General features: G+C 39.2%; 1 protein-coding gene across 2 annotated transcripts in view; it reads right to left on the bottom strand.

Moving 5' to 3' along the window:
* Positions 1-275: 275 nt before the first annotated feature.
* The window catches only part of rfx7a (regulatory factor X7a), a 35,287-nt gene continuing 16,764 nt past the window's right edge, over positions 276-18,798 (bottom strand). The window contains exons 3-9 of one of the 2 annotated variants that reach the window (XM_058382322.1): positions 11,405-11,517; positions 11,072-11,197; positions 9,797-9,913; positions 8,235-8,319; positions 7,668-7,875; positions 7,026-7,330; positions 276-6,778 (exon numbers count right to left, since the gene is read on the bottom strand). In XM_058382322.1, coding sequence (XP_058238305.1) covers positions 3,344-6,778; positions 7,026-7,330; positions 7,668-7,875; positions 8,235-8,319; positions 9,797-9,913; positions 11,072-11,197; positions 11,405-11,517 — 4,389 coding nt within the window. In that variant the 3' untranslated portion in view covers positions 276-3,343. The remainder of the gene's footprint in view (positions 6,779-7,025; positions 7,331-7,667; positions 7,876-8,234; positions 8,320-9,796; positions 9,914-11,071; positions 11,198-11,404; positions 11,518-18,798) is intronic. The other variant, XM_058382323.1, reaches the window with a different exon arrangement.

The raw sequence follows: 18,798 nt of genomic DNA, 5'->3' as shown, positions 1-18,798 counted from the left end.
CACAATTTGGCCCTTCGTCAAACTCGCTCAAATCCTTACACTTGTCCATTTTTCCTGCTTCTAACATCAACTTTGAGGACAAAATGTTCACTTGCTGCCTAATATATCCCGCCCACTAACAGGGGCCATGATGAGGGGATACTCAGTCTTATTCACTTCACCTCTGACTGCTCACAATGTTGTACCTGATCGGTGTTGCTAAACCACTGAAATATTTACTTCAGATTGTTTCAGGACAACTTCATTAATTACACAACACAAAGCACTTTGTCACGATAATTTACAAAATGTTTATTAGTCACATAAAATAAGTCAGTGACCCCTTTCAATGCAAAAAGGGAGAGGGGAAAAAAAAATCCAAAATGTCATAACAACTTTATGAAGCATGTCAGATGTACAGGGTTTAACACCATAAAGGGGTAAAGGTCTTAGGTCACAGAATAATACCCAGAGTTCTGGCCCATGATTAAATTAAACAATGACTAGTTGAAAGAAAAGAAACTTTCTACATAGATTTCAGAAGGATTAACTAAATAAGCCTTTTAAAGACAGAAAATGTAAGCAAATAAATTCTTCCAATTATATTTAGGGTTTTCTTTTCTGATCACTATATATATATTTTTTAATTTAAGCTTGGGTTTTAAACTCTTAGTATAATATTTTCAGGTCTTGTTTTATTATCTTGAGATTAAGAAATTAGTGAAACAGTATTATTAATCCACCTCTGTTGGGTTTACAGATTCAAATCCCTGTCCATGACAGAAAGATATGTAACCTGACATAACGTCTTTAAATATTTATTATATATACACGCTGTTTTCTCTTTGTTCTTAAAAACACGGAGCATAAATAAACAATACAAAACTAAATACACAGGAACACATGCAATTATCTTGTTGTACATGAGGACTAATTCCTCAGGCAGGTTGCACATTTGCTGGCTTCTGATAAATACAAGTTTAACAGTTTAATAACCACAACGACGAGAACAACAACAACAACAACGACAATAACTACAGCAGTAACATTATATAGTGTCTGTGATTCTTACATACACATTATACACACACACTCTTAATATCAGTGGATTATTTTAACAGTCTTTTGCACTGCTACACTTTTTTTGTCGTTTATAAATGATACCAGTAGTGCGATTTATTTTAAAACATTCTTTTAGTAAAAGTTTCAGTGCTACATGACGGATTGCATGTTACAAATCAGAAAAAACAACACAATTGAGTGCCTATAAAAATGCCCAAAAAACCCAAACAAATTCGTATTAGACAATTGAGACAATGTCCATCGTAAAAAGGCGCTATAGAAATAAATTGAATTGAAAATTGAATTGAATTATAATTTTTAAAAAAAAGGTATAAAATTCCAAATAAAAAACTCCCCTCAAATTCCGGAGCTTTTCTTTGGTATTGGAGGGACTGTAAGGCTGAGATGTATTGCAGAGACCTTTTCACAAATTGACTTTGTGTTTTTACATCAGGCACAAGTTTATTAGCATCATGCTATGCTACCAATTCTACACAATCTTTTGTATAGTTATTTATTTTATAATTTATTTATTTATTTAGCTATGACTTGTTTTCTCAGCTTTAGTTCTTACCAACGACATAGTGCTACTCGTCCTATGGTATTTAACACAATATTCCATCTGTAACAGTGCAAGGATAGTAAACTAAACCCAAAACGTCACAAAAGTCACAAATCACTACAGAAAATTTTTTAAAAAATATTCAGCACAACAACGCACTTCTTACAATGACAAATCAATCTATCTGATAGAAATGACGATTTTCTTTTTCTCTCTTGCAAAATGTTGAAGATGTAAGAACATTACGTAAAAATGTAAAGTTCATGTAAAAAAACTCCCACTAAACCAAAAAAAGTGGCAGATCAACTGATTCCAAAATGCATAGATAGAATAAAAATCTACAGATTAATCAGATCCTGAATAATCTCTTACTGACATGTTTAAATTCCTTACGATCTTATCTTATCTAAATCTGGCTTTGCTACTCAAGATGGCTGTACTCATTTTCATAGTTATTATTCTGAAAGGTTTCTGATACACAGTGAGAGCACACAGTAAAATGGACAACAGTCGTGCTCGTCATGTTCCAGTGATGTCTAGACTGAGCTTTAAGAATACGTCCTTAATTATTCTCTTAAACAGTCGTCTTTCGTGCCTTCAGAAGGAAATGGCAGGAAACTGTGATTGTTAGTGCAAATATTCAAGACTTTTAATGATTGTTATTCAAAACCCGATCGGTTCTATGCATCATTTATCGAATCGAATCCCTCAGCTAGAACTTTGGGGGAACCCTGAGATATAAAATTAGGGAAAAATCGAAAGGAATATACATGAAATAATTCGTTTACAATGACTAGTAAGCCAATTATAATTACACAGCCAATACTGTTTATCTTTGGGCATTAGAAGTCTTTAAAAGTATATAATATTTAAGTGCCAATTTCCATATCTTATATATGTATATTTAAAAGCTTTATAGTGTAATTACAATATATAAAAGAGAACAGGTACAATCTTCCCGTTCGTTATACCCCCCATCCTTTAAGGCAGAGATCCTCAAATGTGGCCCACGAGATCCAGTTTCCTGCAGAGTTTAGCTCTAACCTTAATCAAACACACCTTAGCACGCTAATCAGTGTCTTCATGATCTTTAGAAAATCACAGGTAGAGGAGTTTGATCAGGGTTGGAGATAAACTCTGCAGTGCATCAGCTCTCCAGGGAAAGATTTGAGGAACCTTGCTTTAAGGTAATACTTTAATTCATTATTAGCGTGTTTTTCAGTTTTTTTTTGACCTGGAAGCACTTATTTGACATTTGCAAAGCTGAAAACAATGACTGAATGTATCACAGTACATAAGCCAGCTCAAAAATCTCAATAATTATGTATTAAACGTAAAAAAAAAAAATAATTTTATTTACACAAAGATACCTTGCCTGCAAGGTGTGCAGAAATATCCCTTTTTTTTTTGGATCAGTCTGTAATTTTACAGAATTTCTCAGAAGCAGTACAAACCATTTTCTTTGAGACACTTGAACCCTGGCTAAATTTTTAATTCTCCTTCCAGTATTTTTGAACGTTTGGAGAGAAATTCAACAGCACCACAATTTGAACAGATTTGCACAGAGCAATTTGGAGGAAAAAAAGAACCAGCATAAAAAAAGGGATAATTTCTGTTCAACCCAGGAAGTGAACCCAGTGATTCAATGCAACACTGCTTTGTGTAAACATTTAGACAACTTCCTGCGGAACACACATATAGATACAAACCATTCATTATCTCAACAATGCAAGCTACAAATTAACCCAACATTTCCACGGTCGCCTGGTCCTTGCTCTCCAACCAGTCAAAGCCAGCAGAATTCACAGTCTCATTGCAAATCTGTTGGAATATCGGGTCGTTCTTCAGTTCCTCCAGCATTGGTTCTTCATACTGAACTTGCTGTTGGCTTGATGCTGGATCGAAGAGTAGGTTTGCATCTAAAGAGTTTAAATCGTTCATGCTACTGGAGAGTTCAGAGGTCAGTTGCATATCACCAGGAAACTCTGAACCTCCAGTGTCAAGTTCACTTGCCTGGCCTGGAAGCTGAGAGACAGTGTTCAAGCTGTCTTCATCTAACAGGTCCTTATCAGCGGTATTGAAAAGGAAAGACTGCTGGTGCTGATGTTGCTGGAGGTCGTGCTGCGGTGGAACCATCAAGGCCTGATTTCGCCGCTCTTCAGATAGCTGCTTGCTCTCTTCTGAGACTAACTGCCCTTGGATCTCTCTTGATGGAAAGCTCATTTGCTCCCCTCCGTTGTTCTTCATGAGATAAGCAGGCTTTGTAAATTTGTAAGCCGAGGTGCCAGGTGAAATCATAGCCTGGTGATTGGCACTGGTAGGGAAACCGGAAGCACCAGCCGTTTCCAGGATTTGTGAGAGGTTCATGCGAGCAGAGTAACTGGACGGCATGTTGTTCTTGCCAAGTCCACGTACCACATTGTCTCCGTCACCATCCATCTTGTTGAGCAGGACATTGGTAATGTTTTTAGGGTTGCTTGTTTGCCCACTAGCTTGCATGGGCAAAACCTCTGTCTGCATCATGACATTAAGCGGCACTGACTGACTCCGCTGCACCATGCTGCTAACACTAGTATTTGCTTGACTGTTTGAAAAGATATTCAGCACTTCTGGTGTCACTGGTGAATTAAAAGGAGAGACCACATAACGGCGGACATTGGGGTTTGGGGTTCCACTCAGGTTGCGCTGCCTGACTGCTGGACTGACACTGCGGCAGCGGAATGAGCCAGAGGAGGAAGTGCTGGTTTTGTTATCAAGAGGGGCTGGTACAGCGAATCCCTCCTGTTTATTAAGGTTTGCCATGCTAGCCACTTGCTGCTGGACTGGTGAAATTGGTGTCAAGCGACTTATGTGCATGTCATGGTGCCTGACTGGTGATGGATATGTTTGGCTAGGAATGGCAAAGGCATGAGGTTTCCTGAATTGGTTATCCACCAGATTCTGATAGTTAGGGAGAATACTAATTCCACTGTTGGAATTACTACTGCTGTTGTTGTAGTTATTATTCATCCAGTCCAGCTTAGCTTTATCTGGGTGGGTGGCCATTGGTCTTTGCATAGGCTTGACTGGACTGGAGGAGATAGTGCTGCCATCATGGTAACTTGTGATGCTAGAGTTGATAGGCGTGAAGGCAAATGGGTTCCTACACTCAACAGGACTGGGCGGAACTCCGCTACTGCAGTTTGAGTGTGGTGTTCCAATTGGAGTTTGGCAGCTGCTTCCCAGAGCACTGTCTACAGGAGTGGTGGGGGCAAAATGTGAGCAAGGGCTCTCACGGGTCAACCCCTGCCCAATTCCTATCATCTCTGCACTTTGGGTGGGGGTGTGGATAGGTGTGATGCTAGTGTTGGCCAAGTTGTAGCAAGATGTATTGGCCTGGTGACTGGAAATCATGTTGTTCTGCATGGTAGCCTGTTGAGTTTGCAGTGCCATGTCCTCACAGCCATCAAAGCTTTGCATGGAACTGTTCATCTTCATCTGCTCCTCCATCTGAACTAGTTCCTCTACTATACTGTCCTGAGTCATGTCATCATCATTAAACGGAAAGTAACCCACATGAGGCTGAGAAGAGACATGTTCCACCATATCACTCGTCATCTGTACCAGCTGGCCCGTGGCAGTAGTTTGAGTCATTACAGTAGGCTCCATAACAGAACTAGACATTTGCTTGTTTTTTACCGTCCCCTGCTGAGAATAAATGTGTTGCTGATTGCCACCTTGCTGATCATTATTCCAAAGCACAGTATTCAGTTCACATACTGCAGAGGAGCCAGACTGCTCTGAACATACCTGCAAGGCTTGGATATTTTTATTTGTATGCTGCTGTACCAGTGCCTGACCTGGGGCACTAACAGTGCGAGTAACTATTGGCTTGATGTTCACATTAGATGAAGATCCTTCCCACTGTCCTTGGGAAACACTTCGTGGTCTGTTAAAGGTCTGAAAGCTTGTATTCCTGACCTGACAATCCTGGCAAGAGGCACTCACAGCTGTAGTACCAGTAGTGATATTTTTTACATTAGACGAAGACCCTTCCCATTGTCCCTGCAAGATGCTTTGGGCACTGTTGACTGTCTGGAAGCCGGTATTTCCAACTGGACTATCAGAGAATGCATTGATTTGAGTAGGAGTGCTGGAGGTAAGCTTCACCATAACTTTTCCAGCAGCTGAAGAAAGTTCACTTTCTGGTTCAACAGGGGTGTCAGACCTGGAAATATTCTTCACTGCTATTTTCATATCCAATTTTGCATCATCACTTGCCTCGGAAATGTAAATTTTTTTGACGGGTGTCAGACTCGAATCTGGGTGTAAGCCTTGTCTTTTGCGAGGGCTTGGAGATGCCAACTCTACATCCTTGGGTGGTGTCATAAATGCGCTGCTATTTGTTATTTGAGCACTACTGGTACTCTGATTGGCTATGTCCTGGTATGAAGTGCTTTCACTGGGATTATTATTGCTGGCAGCAGGGAAATTGTTTTCATTAGGGAGCATCCGGCCATTAAATTTGTTCCCTGATTGCCTGTCTAGTCCTGCAGAGACTTTAGCTAGAGGTGTAGGCACACTTGCAGCTCTGGGTTTGAGTGCTCCTTCTACTTGCATACCCGCACCAGCTGTCCCACCCTGAACGTCTCCTGCTTGTACTAGAGCATCAACAACATCCAACTTGATGTTGACCGCTGATGTCATGGTTGCGTGTCCTGGCTTTGACAGTGTTGACGGCATTGCAGCAATGGAGCCACTACGTACACGCGTAACAGGCTGGAGGTCATCACTACGGCTGGTGATTCCAGCGGAGGCAGGTCTAGCTGTGGTGGCAGCAGTGCTGGTGGTACTGTTGGTGGGCCCCAGAGATATGGCTGTCATTTTCACAATGTTGACGGAGCTGTCCTTGGATGGTATGACAGTCTTGATGGAACTTTTGGTGATAAGGAGTGCAGGAGGTGAACGTAGCGTGATTGTGCTAGTTGTAGCTGGTTTAGGCAGGATCTGGGCGTAGCGATGGCGTGCTGGGCGATCACCAACAGGACTTGCGGGGACATTCTGAGGGGTCTTTGGACATCGGTTCACAGGCTGCACCGATTGGGTGACCACCTGAAAATTTACAGGGAGCACCTTGCTTTCCGCTGCTGCCACAGGAACTGGGCTGGGAGACATCAACTGTCTGCTTCTTTGAACCTGAACAACAAAACAGAGTGACCATAAGGTCCATAATATGAGTTCTTTGTACAGTATTTGAACAGTGACAAAAAATCGAATTAACTGTTTCGGTTTTCTACGTAGTTCATCCATTTTCCCAAGTTCAAAAATAATTGGACAAACTAGCATATTTGATGGTGGAGTACAGAGACAGAATCATGAAAATTGTGTCACTGTTCAAATATTTTTGAACCCGACTGTAATTTAGTTGACTTGAAATAGTTACCGTAACTGGGCTAGGAACTGCGGCTACCACAATACCGATGGTGGGCTGTGGTGAAAGTAGGGCAGGACTTCCACATGGGATTCCTGTGCTTGCACAAGGAGTAGTGACCCCTTCCGGCCTCCTGCTCTGAGCTTCAGGAGAAAGCGGGGAGTGAAGTTTCTGTTCCTGTTGCTTCTTCTGGATCTTCCTCTGGAGCTGCTGTTTGGCGTCGATGGAAGGGGAGTTCAGCGTTTTGACCTGAGGCTGGAAGGAGTGGGCATCAGTTGTGGGCATGAACGCAGACGACTGAACAGACACTGGGGCCCCTGAGGACATCAAGAGAAATAACCATATTAATAAAAAGGATGTGTAATGTTGAAAATCATATAATGGTGGCTATTATCTACAGTTGAAGAATCTGTGATTATCTGTGACTGGAAACCTTTCGTAAAGAATATATTTATTCGTTTTTCTTGAACACCAAGCGCCTCTATTCTCTAATGAGAAAACCAGTGCTCATGATTATTCATTTAAAAGTCATTAAGAAAAAACACACATGCATGAGACTGAAAGTGTAGTGTGTTTCCTTTAAGCCTGATTTCATACCAGTAGGGGGAGGTATTGTATAAAGGTAAATCTCAGACTTAGACAAGTGCAACACACCTGAAGGGGATCCGGTCATCACGGTAAGAGCAGCAACAGACTTAGTGCTGATGTAGTGGCTGTTCAGTAGGAAGCGTGCCAGATCCTCCACGCTAACAAACTGACGACTCAGCACTTTCTGAGCCCACTCACACACCAGATCACAGGCAGCAGAGCGAATCTCATCCTCCCCACTGGAGCTCTGCCCGGTGGGTTCAAAGCCCTCACACTGCCCCATGAGAGAGAGAGAGAGAGAGAGAGGAGACAGGGAGGAGAACATGGACATGAATTTGTTGGCAACATGAAAGAGAAATGTAAAACCTGCTGTTTTAAGGCTTTTTACAAATTCATATTTAGACATGTCCATTATATTCTTTTATAAGGATTTATATACAATTAACCTTACTGTTCTGTTTATTTGCTTATTTTACAATTTACTACTATACTCATACCTGTAATCAGTGTTATTACTTTGCTGAACTAATCTTAGCTCATGCATCTTACTTACAATAAACAAGTGAATAAGGTTTTAAACAAAGATTAAAGTGTTGTGTTCTGTAAAATATCTGCATCCATGCACAAACATACCCCATCTCCCGTTTTGTGTATGTCCAGATTCGGGAGAGACGGCATGTGGATGAACGGCTTCTTTCTCAGGCCACTATAGCAATACGTGAACAAGCGTTAAGGCAAAAATGTTCTCATTAAACCTGGAGCAGGAGAACCCAGTTATGGTTCTAAACGTATTCCCTGTAGGATGTACATGTGACAACAAGAAAGGTTTATTTATATTTAAATTTATATTAAGGTGACTTTAACAAGCACAACATTATAATGCTCAAAAATACAACGCTGACCACTGCCTTAGCTGAAATCTATAGCCTTCAAGTTTCTGCCGTATCATAGACAGAAAAGATAGAAGAAAAGTTGGCAATTACATGATAGGAACTGCTGTACTGGACTTCTAAATACTGGAAGTTATGCTTCACACCACTTTCACTGACCATGTTACACCTTTAAGGCTCTAGGCTGTTGATTGGTGGATCCGGGTTCCAGCACCACCAAGCTCAATTGGGCAAAGCCTTTATCCCTATCTGCTCGAGAGGCGCTGTATTATCACTGCCCCTGCACTCTGACCCCAACCTCCTCAGGTGGGATATGTAAAGAAAAGACTTCCACTGTACTGTAATGTATATATGGCAATAATAAAGGCTTCGTGCTCTCAGTTCTTTTTCTTAAGGAGTGTAGGGTCGATGTTAATTGATTACAAATTGATTTTAAGGTTCAGTATTTATTTATTTATTATAATGTAAATAATTTGTAGCTACTTTTATGGAACAGTATTGATTATTGATATTTTTTAAAATTTTGTTTAATTTATAATTATTTGTTAAAGCTTCTATGTTAACTTTTTATTAATGTTTAATGTTAGTATTTAATGTTAAAAGCATCTTTTTCAGATTTCTTTTGTATATAAATGTTTCTGCCTCCATGACATGGACTCACTGGAGTTTTGTTGGTGGACTGTTTTGTAAATGTTATCAACTCTGTGCGGTACGTGGAAACCGAAAAACATAGAATGAAACGGTGGAAATGTGCGAGCTCTTCACAGAAAGGAAAGGTCAAAATGTCCGGCGCTGGTATGAAGATGGGTTTGATTTCGTAACAACAGGGATTGCTACGTGTATTAGATTTCCGTTACTGTGACAACCGTCATCAACAAACTAGCCTTATTTTGGAACAGCCCCACTGAGGAAATATAAATAGTCTGTATTCTCGTATGCACTCTTAACCCTGGATTTAAACCTACAAACCTGTTCACTGCTTTTCTAATGATTAAAAAAAGCGCATAAACTGTAATATTAACGTAATTTCTATTTTGTTTTTTGTTATTTTTTTTTTTAGAAAGAACATCGTAATAATCTATGAAATAAGCCACAACGTCTGTGTATGAAAGAGGAGCTGCAGTGGAGAAGACTTGCTGAAGGTCAGCCACATTCCTGCTGCCACTCGGTCGACTCTGTCCGACAGCAGCACGTCCACGCTTTATTCGATTTTCCTGATCTATATTTAGGGAGGCGCATGAACTGCAACAACAGATGCCTGACCGTTCAAAAGGATCGTAACAGACAGTTTCAGGAGAAGGATATTTGGATTTGCCCCTCATGCCGAGCCGGCGCGCCTTCATGTTGGGAAAAACGTTCTTCATGATCTTTCCGAAGTCGGCAGCGCTGAGCGCGTGATAGCCCAGATTGTCACAGTAGCCCCTGAAACAGATACACAGCAAGACACAGGGTTTATATTTAACATGAAGAGCAATAAACTCCCCAACAAACATGACTTCTAGTCTAACTTTTCTCAAATATATAAAGCTTAAAACATCAGTACGTGTTTGAAGCCCTGACAAATTTCTTGAGTCTCTCTGACGGAACAGGAAGACAAAGCGCATCCTAACAATATCCGTGTCTTAATTTTCTCTTCCCAGAACCATGACGATAAAATTATATATAAATAATATCACGATACAGGTTTCTGAGATATTGCAGGTATCATAATATCCTATTTTTTGTATATAATTTCTTATTCTTTTTGTTTAGATAACAATTACAAATTTTAGAAGTGGCTGATATTCTCTAATGTTTGGAATTTTTTAAATCATAAAATGTTAGATAAAAATATTTCCTCCTTGTCAGTGTTTATTTATTTATTTATATATATTATTTATTATTATAAATGTATTATTCACATTTATTATCAAATAATTAATTTATAAAATAAATAATTTTATAATATATATTATTCTATTATATAAAATAAATATATATTTAATATTTAATAACTCATTTTTAAATGTTTTTAAGATTCGTATATTACTTTATTATTCATCTATTACAAAACTAATTATATATTTTTTTTTAGATTTTTCACTGAAGTTTCAGTGTTTATTACTATTTATAATTCATTTATAAAGGTTCAGTTTATGATAGTTATAATAATAATAATAATAATAATAATAATAATAATAATAAAGGTTAATTAAATATTCACTTTAATCATTTGTGACTAATGTCTAATGCTTCAGTGTTCAATGCTTCAGTTTAGTACTTATTATTACTACTAATTAATTAATATTACTTATTACTTAGTTTTTTAAAGGTTCTGTATTCACTGAATAATATTTAAACATTTTTTCAAACACATTTTTCATTTCATTCAATCTATTATTAATTAATTTATTTATTTTCAATAACCTTTTAAACCTTTTTTCAACTTCAATTGTTTAAGGTCCATTTGTTTATTTATGGCCAGATTTTTACATTTTGTAAGTAAATAGTATTTTTTATTTTTTTTATTTTAACAGTTGTCATATTTTCTAGAAAAATAGTCTTTAAACATCTGCGTGATATCTGGACTCATAAACTCACTTGTACTCATCGAAGACTTCCTGTTTGGGGAGCGAGGTGTCCGCGTGCTCCTCCAGGTGATTCCGTATCCAGCTGAACGCGTGCATCTGCTGCATACGGCTCGAGGACACGCAGCTCTGCTCGCCGCTGGACATACAACAGAACCAAAGGGTCCACTTACTTTTTTTAAACTTTACATTTTTCACATTATAACATAAAAACCTTACATAATGATGTAACATAGAAATATAAAAAGTTAAATATGGAAAAATAATTATATGATTAAAAAAATTAATTAACGATAATAGGAAGGGGGATTAGAGAGGGATATTGCTAATTGTTATTAACACTCACATTTTCTCACTGCTGCTGCTGCTGTTGTTGCTGCTGCTGCTGCTGCTGGGGCCCGAGGGCAGCCTGAGGTAGAGGTAAAGCTTCTCAATGTCTGTGAACCTCTCCACATCTTGCTACAGAAGGACCAGAAGAGAGAGAGAGAACAGAGGACGAGGACATTAACCCTTGGAGATACTTCTATTTTATTTTAATGTAGGTTAAAGGGCAATAGAACCTTATGGGCGTCCCCAAATGCTGGGCCATGGACCAGTACCAGGCCTCGGATCGTTTGTTACCAGGACACACAAAAATAATAAAAACATATTTTCAATTTTTTTTATTTCCATTTTATTGACTAGTGCAGTCTAGAGGGTTTTTGTATTTTAAATAATGACCACTTCTGTCTGTTCTTTCCTGCAGTTTTTTTATGCACCAATAAATAAAGCTCACAGGCAAGCCGAACAATAATGATTAAAAAAACAAACAGTGCTAGAGAGCTTCTTTCAGATGGACCCAAGGATGACAGCAGGAAACTTCATTTTAAAGAAAATACCACAAGTCCTCGTTAAATTACAGATTCATCACCACAGGTGATTACGTGCTTCACCCCTGCTTATGTATATATATATATATATATATATATATATATATATATATATATATATATATATATATATACATTATATATAAATTATATATAAATAATAAAATGTATACATAATGTATACAAATGTATGTAATTATATACAGTATATTTTGCACTTTAATGTATTTTGTTATTAGTGTGATGACACCACCACCACCACCACTAGGACCCCCACTACTAGGACCACCACCACCACGAGGACCCCCACTACTAGGACCACCACCACTAGGACCACCACCACTAGGACCCCCACTACTAGGACCACCACCACCACGAGGACCCCCACTACTAGGACCACCACCACTAGGACCACCACCACTAGGACCCCCACTACTAGGACCACCACCACCACCACTAGGACCCCCACTACTAGGACCACCACCACCACCACCACTAGGACCCCCACTACTAGGACCACCACCACCACTAGGACCCCTACTACTAGGACAAACACTACTAGGACCACCACCACTAAGACCACCACCACTAGGAACCCCACTACCACCAGGACCACCATCACTAGGACCACCACCACCAGGACCACCATCATAAATAACAGAAATAATAAAAATGTTTATTTTCATTTTACTGACTAGTGCAGTCAATAAACTACCACCAGAACCACCATCACAAGGACTACCACTTGGACCACCACCACCAGGACCACCACCAGAAATAAGAGAAATAATAAAAATGTTTATTTTATTTCCATTGTATTGACTATCGCAGTCACCAGGACCACTACCAAAACCACCAGGACGGTTCATAAATCCGTGCAAAAAATTGTCTAGCTTGAAACCGGGCCAGTGTATTGTACATGACTGAGCTCTTTATGTTAGGGAGAATCAGAGTAGATGGAACGGGATCTTCATGATCACTGTCACCTTTACCAACATCATCCTCCTCTCTGCTACCATCACTGTGTCCAGTTTATATTACATCATTATTACATATGAGTATATATCAGTATCATTTATAATAAACCAAAATCTGAAAGAGCATTATTGAATTTACTGAGCAGCAAGAAATTCCAAAACATCCTGAGGTTCAAATAATGACCCTAACATACACTATATTGCCAAAAGTATTCGCTCACCTGCCTTGACTCGCATATGAACTTAAGTGACATCCCATTCCTAATCCATAGGGTTCAATATGACGTCGGTCCACCCTTTGCAGCTATAACAGCTTCAACTCTTCTGGGAAGGCTGTCCACAAGGTTTAGGAGTGTGTTTATGGGAATTTTTGACCATTCTTCCAGAAGCGCATTGTGAGGTCAGGCACTGATGTTGGACGAGAAGGCCTGGTTCTCAGTCTCCGCTCTAATTCATCCCAAAGGTGTTCTATCGGGTTGAGGTCAGGACTCTGTGCAGGCCAGTCAAGTTCATCCACACCAGACTCTGTCATCCATGTCTTTATGGACCTTGCTTTGGTCACTGGTGCACAGTCATGTTGGAAGAGGAAGGGGCCAGCTCCAAACTGTTCCCACAAAGTTGGGAGCATGGAATTGTCCAAAATGTCTTGGTATGCTGAAGCATTCAGAGTTCCTTTCACTGGAACTAAGGGGCCAAGCCCAGCTCCTGAAAAACAACCCCACACCATAATCCCCCCTCCACCAAACTTTACACTTGGCACAATGCAGTCAGACAAGTACCGTTCTCCTGGCAACCGCCAAACCCAGACTCGTCCATCAGATTGCCAGATGGAGAAGCACGATTGGTCACTCCAGAGAACGCGTCTCCACTGCTCTAGAGTCCAGTGGCGGCGTGCTTTACACCACTGCATCCGACGCTTTGCATTGCACTTGGTGATGTATGGCTTGGATGCAGCTGCTCGGCCATGGAAACCCACTCCATGAAGCTCTCTGCGCACTGTTCTTGAGCTAATCTGAAGGCCACATGAAGTTTGGAGGTCTGTAGCGATCGACTCTGCAGAAAGTTGGTGACCTCTTCGCACTATGCGCCTCAGCATCCGCTGACCCCGCTCCGTCAGTTTACGTGGCCTACCACTTTGTGGCTGAGTTGCTGTCGTTCCCAAACACTTCCACGTTCTTATAATACAGCTGACAGTTGACTGTGGAATATTTAGGAGCGAGGAAATTTCACGACTGGATTTGTTGCACAGGTGGCATCCTATCACAGTTCCACGCTGGAATTCACTGAGCTCCTGAGAGCGACCCATTCTTTCACAAATGTTTGTAAAAACAGTCTGCATGCCTAGGTGCTTGATTTTATACACCTGTGGCCATGGAAGTGATTGGAAGACCTGATTCTGATTATGTGGATGGGTGAGCGAATACTTTTGGCAATATAGTGTATGTCCAGATTAACACAAAATCATCAGTAAACATCTTGAGTTCTGGATTTAAAGCATACTGAGAAACTCAACTAAGAATATAAAGGATCCCTGAGAGACAGTCCTTCAGAAGGTTCGCCGGTTATACTGACACTTAGAACCATGGCGTGTTTTTTTAATATAACGAGAACGTTTTCTTGGTAGCGGTTAGCACATTATACACCGATCAGCCATAACATTATAACCACCTTATATTATGCTGCTCTTTCATGTTGGGGCATGAACTCCACAAGACTTAGCAGCAGATCCTTTAAGTTAGATCTTTTAAGCTGGATCCCTTAAATCCTGTAAGTTGTAAGGTCCATGGATCAGACTTTTTTTTTGTCCAGCACGTCCAAGAGAAGCTCGATCATATTGAGATCTGGGAAATTTGGAGGCGTCAAACTCTTCGTCATGTTTCTCAAATCATTCCTAAACAGCTTTTGCAGTGTGGCAGGGCGCAATATTCTGCTGAAAGAGTTGTCATGAAGGGGTGTACTTGGTCTAAATTAGAGTTCAGGTAGGTTTCCACCTATCAAACTATCAAAGTAACATCCAGGACCCAAGGTTTCCCAGTACTGACCGTTAACTTGCTGCCTAATATGCTCCCACCTTATGACAAGAGCCACTGTAATGAGATAATCAAATCTTATTCACTTCACCTGCTTTTAATGTTATGGCTGATCAGTGGTGTATAAAGATGTCAGATCTCTAAAAATTCTTAAGAAATCCTCAAGTATACAGTGAGGAAGATATAAGATCTTTGTATAATATATAAAATCACTCAGTGTTTTGTTTGTTTTTAATAGGACTGCATGGCGAGGCATGACCGCCGGACACGGGTTTAGGGTTTGGGGTTTATTCTCTGTGTAGATCCTGTACTTAATCCCATTATGTGCATTTTCTGCACAGGATGAAGGATCTTCAAAGGTTGTTCACGACCAAAACCCTCTCAGAGTCTCTCTTTAATCGTGTTACATATTAAAAGGAAGAGACGCTCCGCTGCTACTCTCTCTAAGGAAATCTTCAGCAAATATTTATTTAGGGGTTTAGTTATTAAGTGTTCCAGTTCTTTTAAAATCAATGTTTTGTGGAAGAAGAAAAAGCATGAGACTTATAGAAACCAGTAATGTCTGAAAAACACATTTAAATGACAGTTTGAGATATAAAATATCATGAATGAACAAAGACTAAACGAGACCACCAAATCCTGTCTTTACACACACACACACACACACACACTCACATATATATATATATATATAGCCAGAGAATTCAGCCTAAGGAAATGAGCTGTTATCCCTCTTTATCTCTCTCACACACACACACGCTCAGAGGTTTGTCATGCCATTAAAAATGTAAAAGCCGTCTCTACATCTTCGTCCTCTCCCTCGAATTTACTCGTCTTCAAAGGGAATCTGAAAGATGGTATGGTGCAGCAGAGCTGATTTAAATTCTGTCTGAGTAAGAGGTAGTGCGTGCACACACACACACACACACACGTCTGTCTCTCTCAAGGCATTTCTCTACAGCACAAGCAGACACTGACACACACACACACGTCTGTCTCTCTCAGGGCATTACTCTATGGCACAAGCACAGACACTGACACACACACACACATACACACACACTCCACAACTCACGACCTGCTGTTATTGATGGTCTAAAGAATAAAAGCATCAGCACACAGATCTTTGCTATTTACTAAAACATTCAAGATTCAGTAATTATTCAGGATTCATTTATTCATTCATTCACATTTAGGGAAGGAAATAATTCTGATATTTACAAGTTTTAAAGTTTCTCCAGGTCAGAAGGAAACACATCTTGCCTAAAACGCGAGATCCTTTCATTAAATTTTATTATTATTTTTCCACCTCCATGCCCCAGCACAGGGCAGTAGGGCTTAGTGGCTTAGTGGTTAGCACTGTTGCCTTACAGCAAGAAAGTTCTGGGTTCGAATCCCGGGTTTGAAAAGTCAGGGGCCTTTCTGTGTGGAGTTTGCATGTTCTCCCCGTGCCTGCGTGGGTTTACTCCGGGTATTCTGGTTTCCTCCCACAGTCCAAAAACATGTATATTAAGTTGATTGGTCATTCTAAATTGCTCATAGGTGGGAGTGGTTGTGTGGCCCCTGCTTTTCACCCAGTGTGTGCTGGGATAGGCTCCAGCAGATCCCTGTGACCCTAATTAGGAATAAAGTGGGTATAGATGATGGATGAGCTGTCTGGATGCCGTGTTGTAAACCGAATCGTGATCACATGAAACAAACATCCTGCAAGATGCTGTCTGGATGCAAGAGTTTTATCACAGAGAAGACTTCAATTTGTTTTGAAAATGATTACAGACGTCTCCTTGATAAACTAATTCAATCCAAATGGGGTTTGTGATTTAATATTGAAAAGGTATTTACTGATTTATGAGATTATTAGTGTGATTTAATGAAGGAAACCTCACATCGTAAATTTCCCAACATGCTCCTGTCCTCTGTGTGTCTCACCTGTCCACACCTCCTTGCCTTTTTTTCTCCAGTCTTTGTGCTTCATCTCGTCTTTTCTGTTTGTCTCTAAAAAGCGCTGATAGATACTGAAAGCCTAAATTTATCTCCCGCTGACCTCATGTAGCTGTTGTGGGGGTTAAAAACAAAATAAAAATGGCTCCTGGATGCAGACGTCTCGGAGCCGTACACGCCGGCTATTTTTGTAGATGGTAGGCAAAACACACACACACACACACACACACAGAGCTTCTCAATCAGAATTAAGCATAATCCTACATTCTCACCATATGAACTGCTCCATAACTAACCACAGGTCCTGAATTTGTTTGAATTTGAACCTTCTTACCAAAAAACAGGGTAATATGGGTGGAGCTAGAAATGGTGCAGACCTCTGATTGGTCCAAACAATGATCACAGGATCATTCTAATTATTTCTCTGGAGAAACCAGGTAATGTACTCTTTTTCCCAGATGCCAAAAAATGTAGTTTCCTCCTGTTTTTATTGTGTCCATGTAGCTGTCTTCATCATGTTCCACTCCACAGTGGAGGTTAATATGAAGCTCATATGAAAGTAGACACTCAGGACTTTGGGAATTTGTAGTGTTTCAGAAGGATTTCTGTTTTTCTCTAGACTACTAGGAGCGATAAATTCATAGAAAAGTTCCAAAAAGTTTTTTTCCACACAATTGTGCATATCTTCAGAGTAAATGTTGATATCAAACCCATTTCTGCTCTCTGAGATGCTCCAAGTTGCTTGTTCATCTAAAAGCCGCTCAGATTTCATCTTCAACCAGTAAAATTCTGTGTAAGGTTCTCCAACAGAGGGAAAAACACACGTCTAAAACACACTGAAAGCTAACAGACTCATTTTAGATCAGACTCACAGCCTGAACATCATTCATTTCTTTATACTGATTAGTCTGTTTAGTCTGCTTCCATTCGACTGGCCAAACTGGACATCAGCGTACTGGGTGAAAAAAAGGTTAAGTGTTTCCTGAGTTGTATTTATTTATCTCCAGAAATGTTTTGTAGTACCTGATGATTATCTTGGTGTGATTTGAAGGGAAGTTGTGGGAGAAGCACTTGAACCTTCACCAAGTTAAACAGAAGTCATCCTATGTGTAATGGCTCACTGGCAAATTTTGGGTTTTGACTCTTTCATTTCATACTCTGACTGATTCACTCAAACTTTACAGAGTCGTTCCTCAGTGTTTTTCTTCTGTAGTGCTTGTGTACGGTACGACGCCTCAGTTACAGTGAATGAGGAGGATCACGGCATTACTGAGGATTCAACACTGAATATAAGACAAGATAATTAGATTCAATGCGATTCCACTTTGGATTTTGTGTCAGGGTTCTTACTCTTTTTTTTTACACATTGCAAACTTTCCATCTTGGAAAATGTAAAGGTTAACTGGGAACTGTGTTAGTGCTGAGAGGAAGGAAATATCCAAGACGACAGTTTTATCATCTCTATATCTTATTTTGAGGGAACAGTCTTTATTTATTTATTTATTTATTTATTTATTTATTTATTTATTTATTTATTTATTAAATGCATATATTTATATTATATATTTATATATTTTAATATATTATATTATTTATTTATTTTTATTTATTAATTTTATATATCCATATATACATATTTATATATTTTTAAAACATTTACTGCACTGTTTCACCAAACCATTTATTTATTTATTTATTTATTTAATACATATATTTATATAATATATTTATAATTATATATTTTTATATTTTATATTATTTATTTATATATTATATATATATTTTTTAAATATTTACTTCATTGTTTCACCAAACTCTGATTCTGTAAACACTGACCTATAAAGGATAAACCCTTATTTCCAATTTATAAATTCATTTATTTATTCTTTTGCTTTCAATATTTAGCATCAACAGGAAACACTG

The sequence above is a fragment of the Hemibagrus wyckioides genome, linkage group LG27 (assembly GCF_019097595.1).
Source record: "Hemibagrus wyckioides isolate EC202008001 linkage group LG27, SWU_Hwy_1.0, whole genome shotgun sequence".
Lineage (NCBI taxonomy): Eukaryota > Metazoa > Chordata > Actinopteri > Siluriformes > Bagridae > Hemibagrus > Hemibagrus wyckioides.
This window is presented reverse-complemented; position numbering and strand designations above follow the sequence as displayed.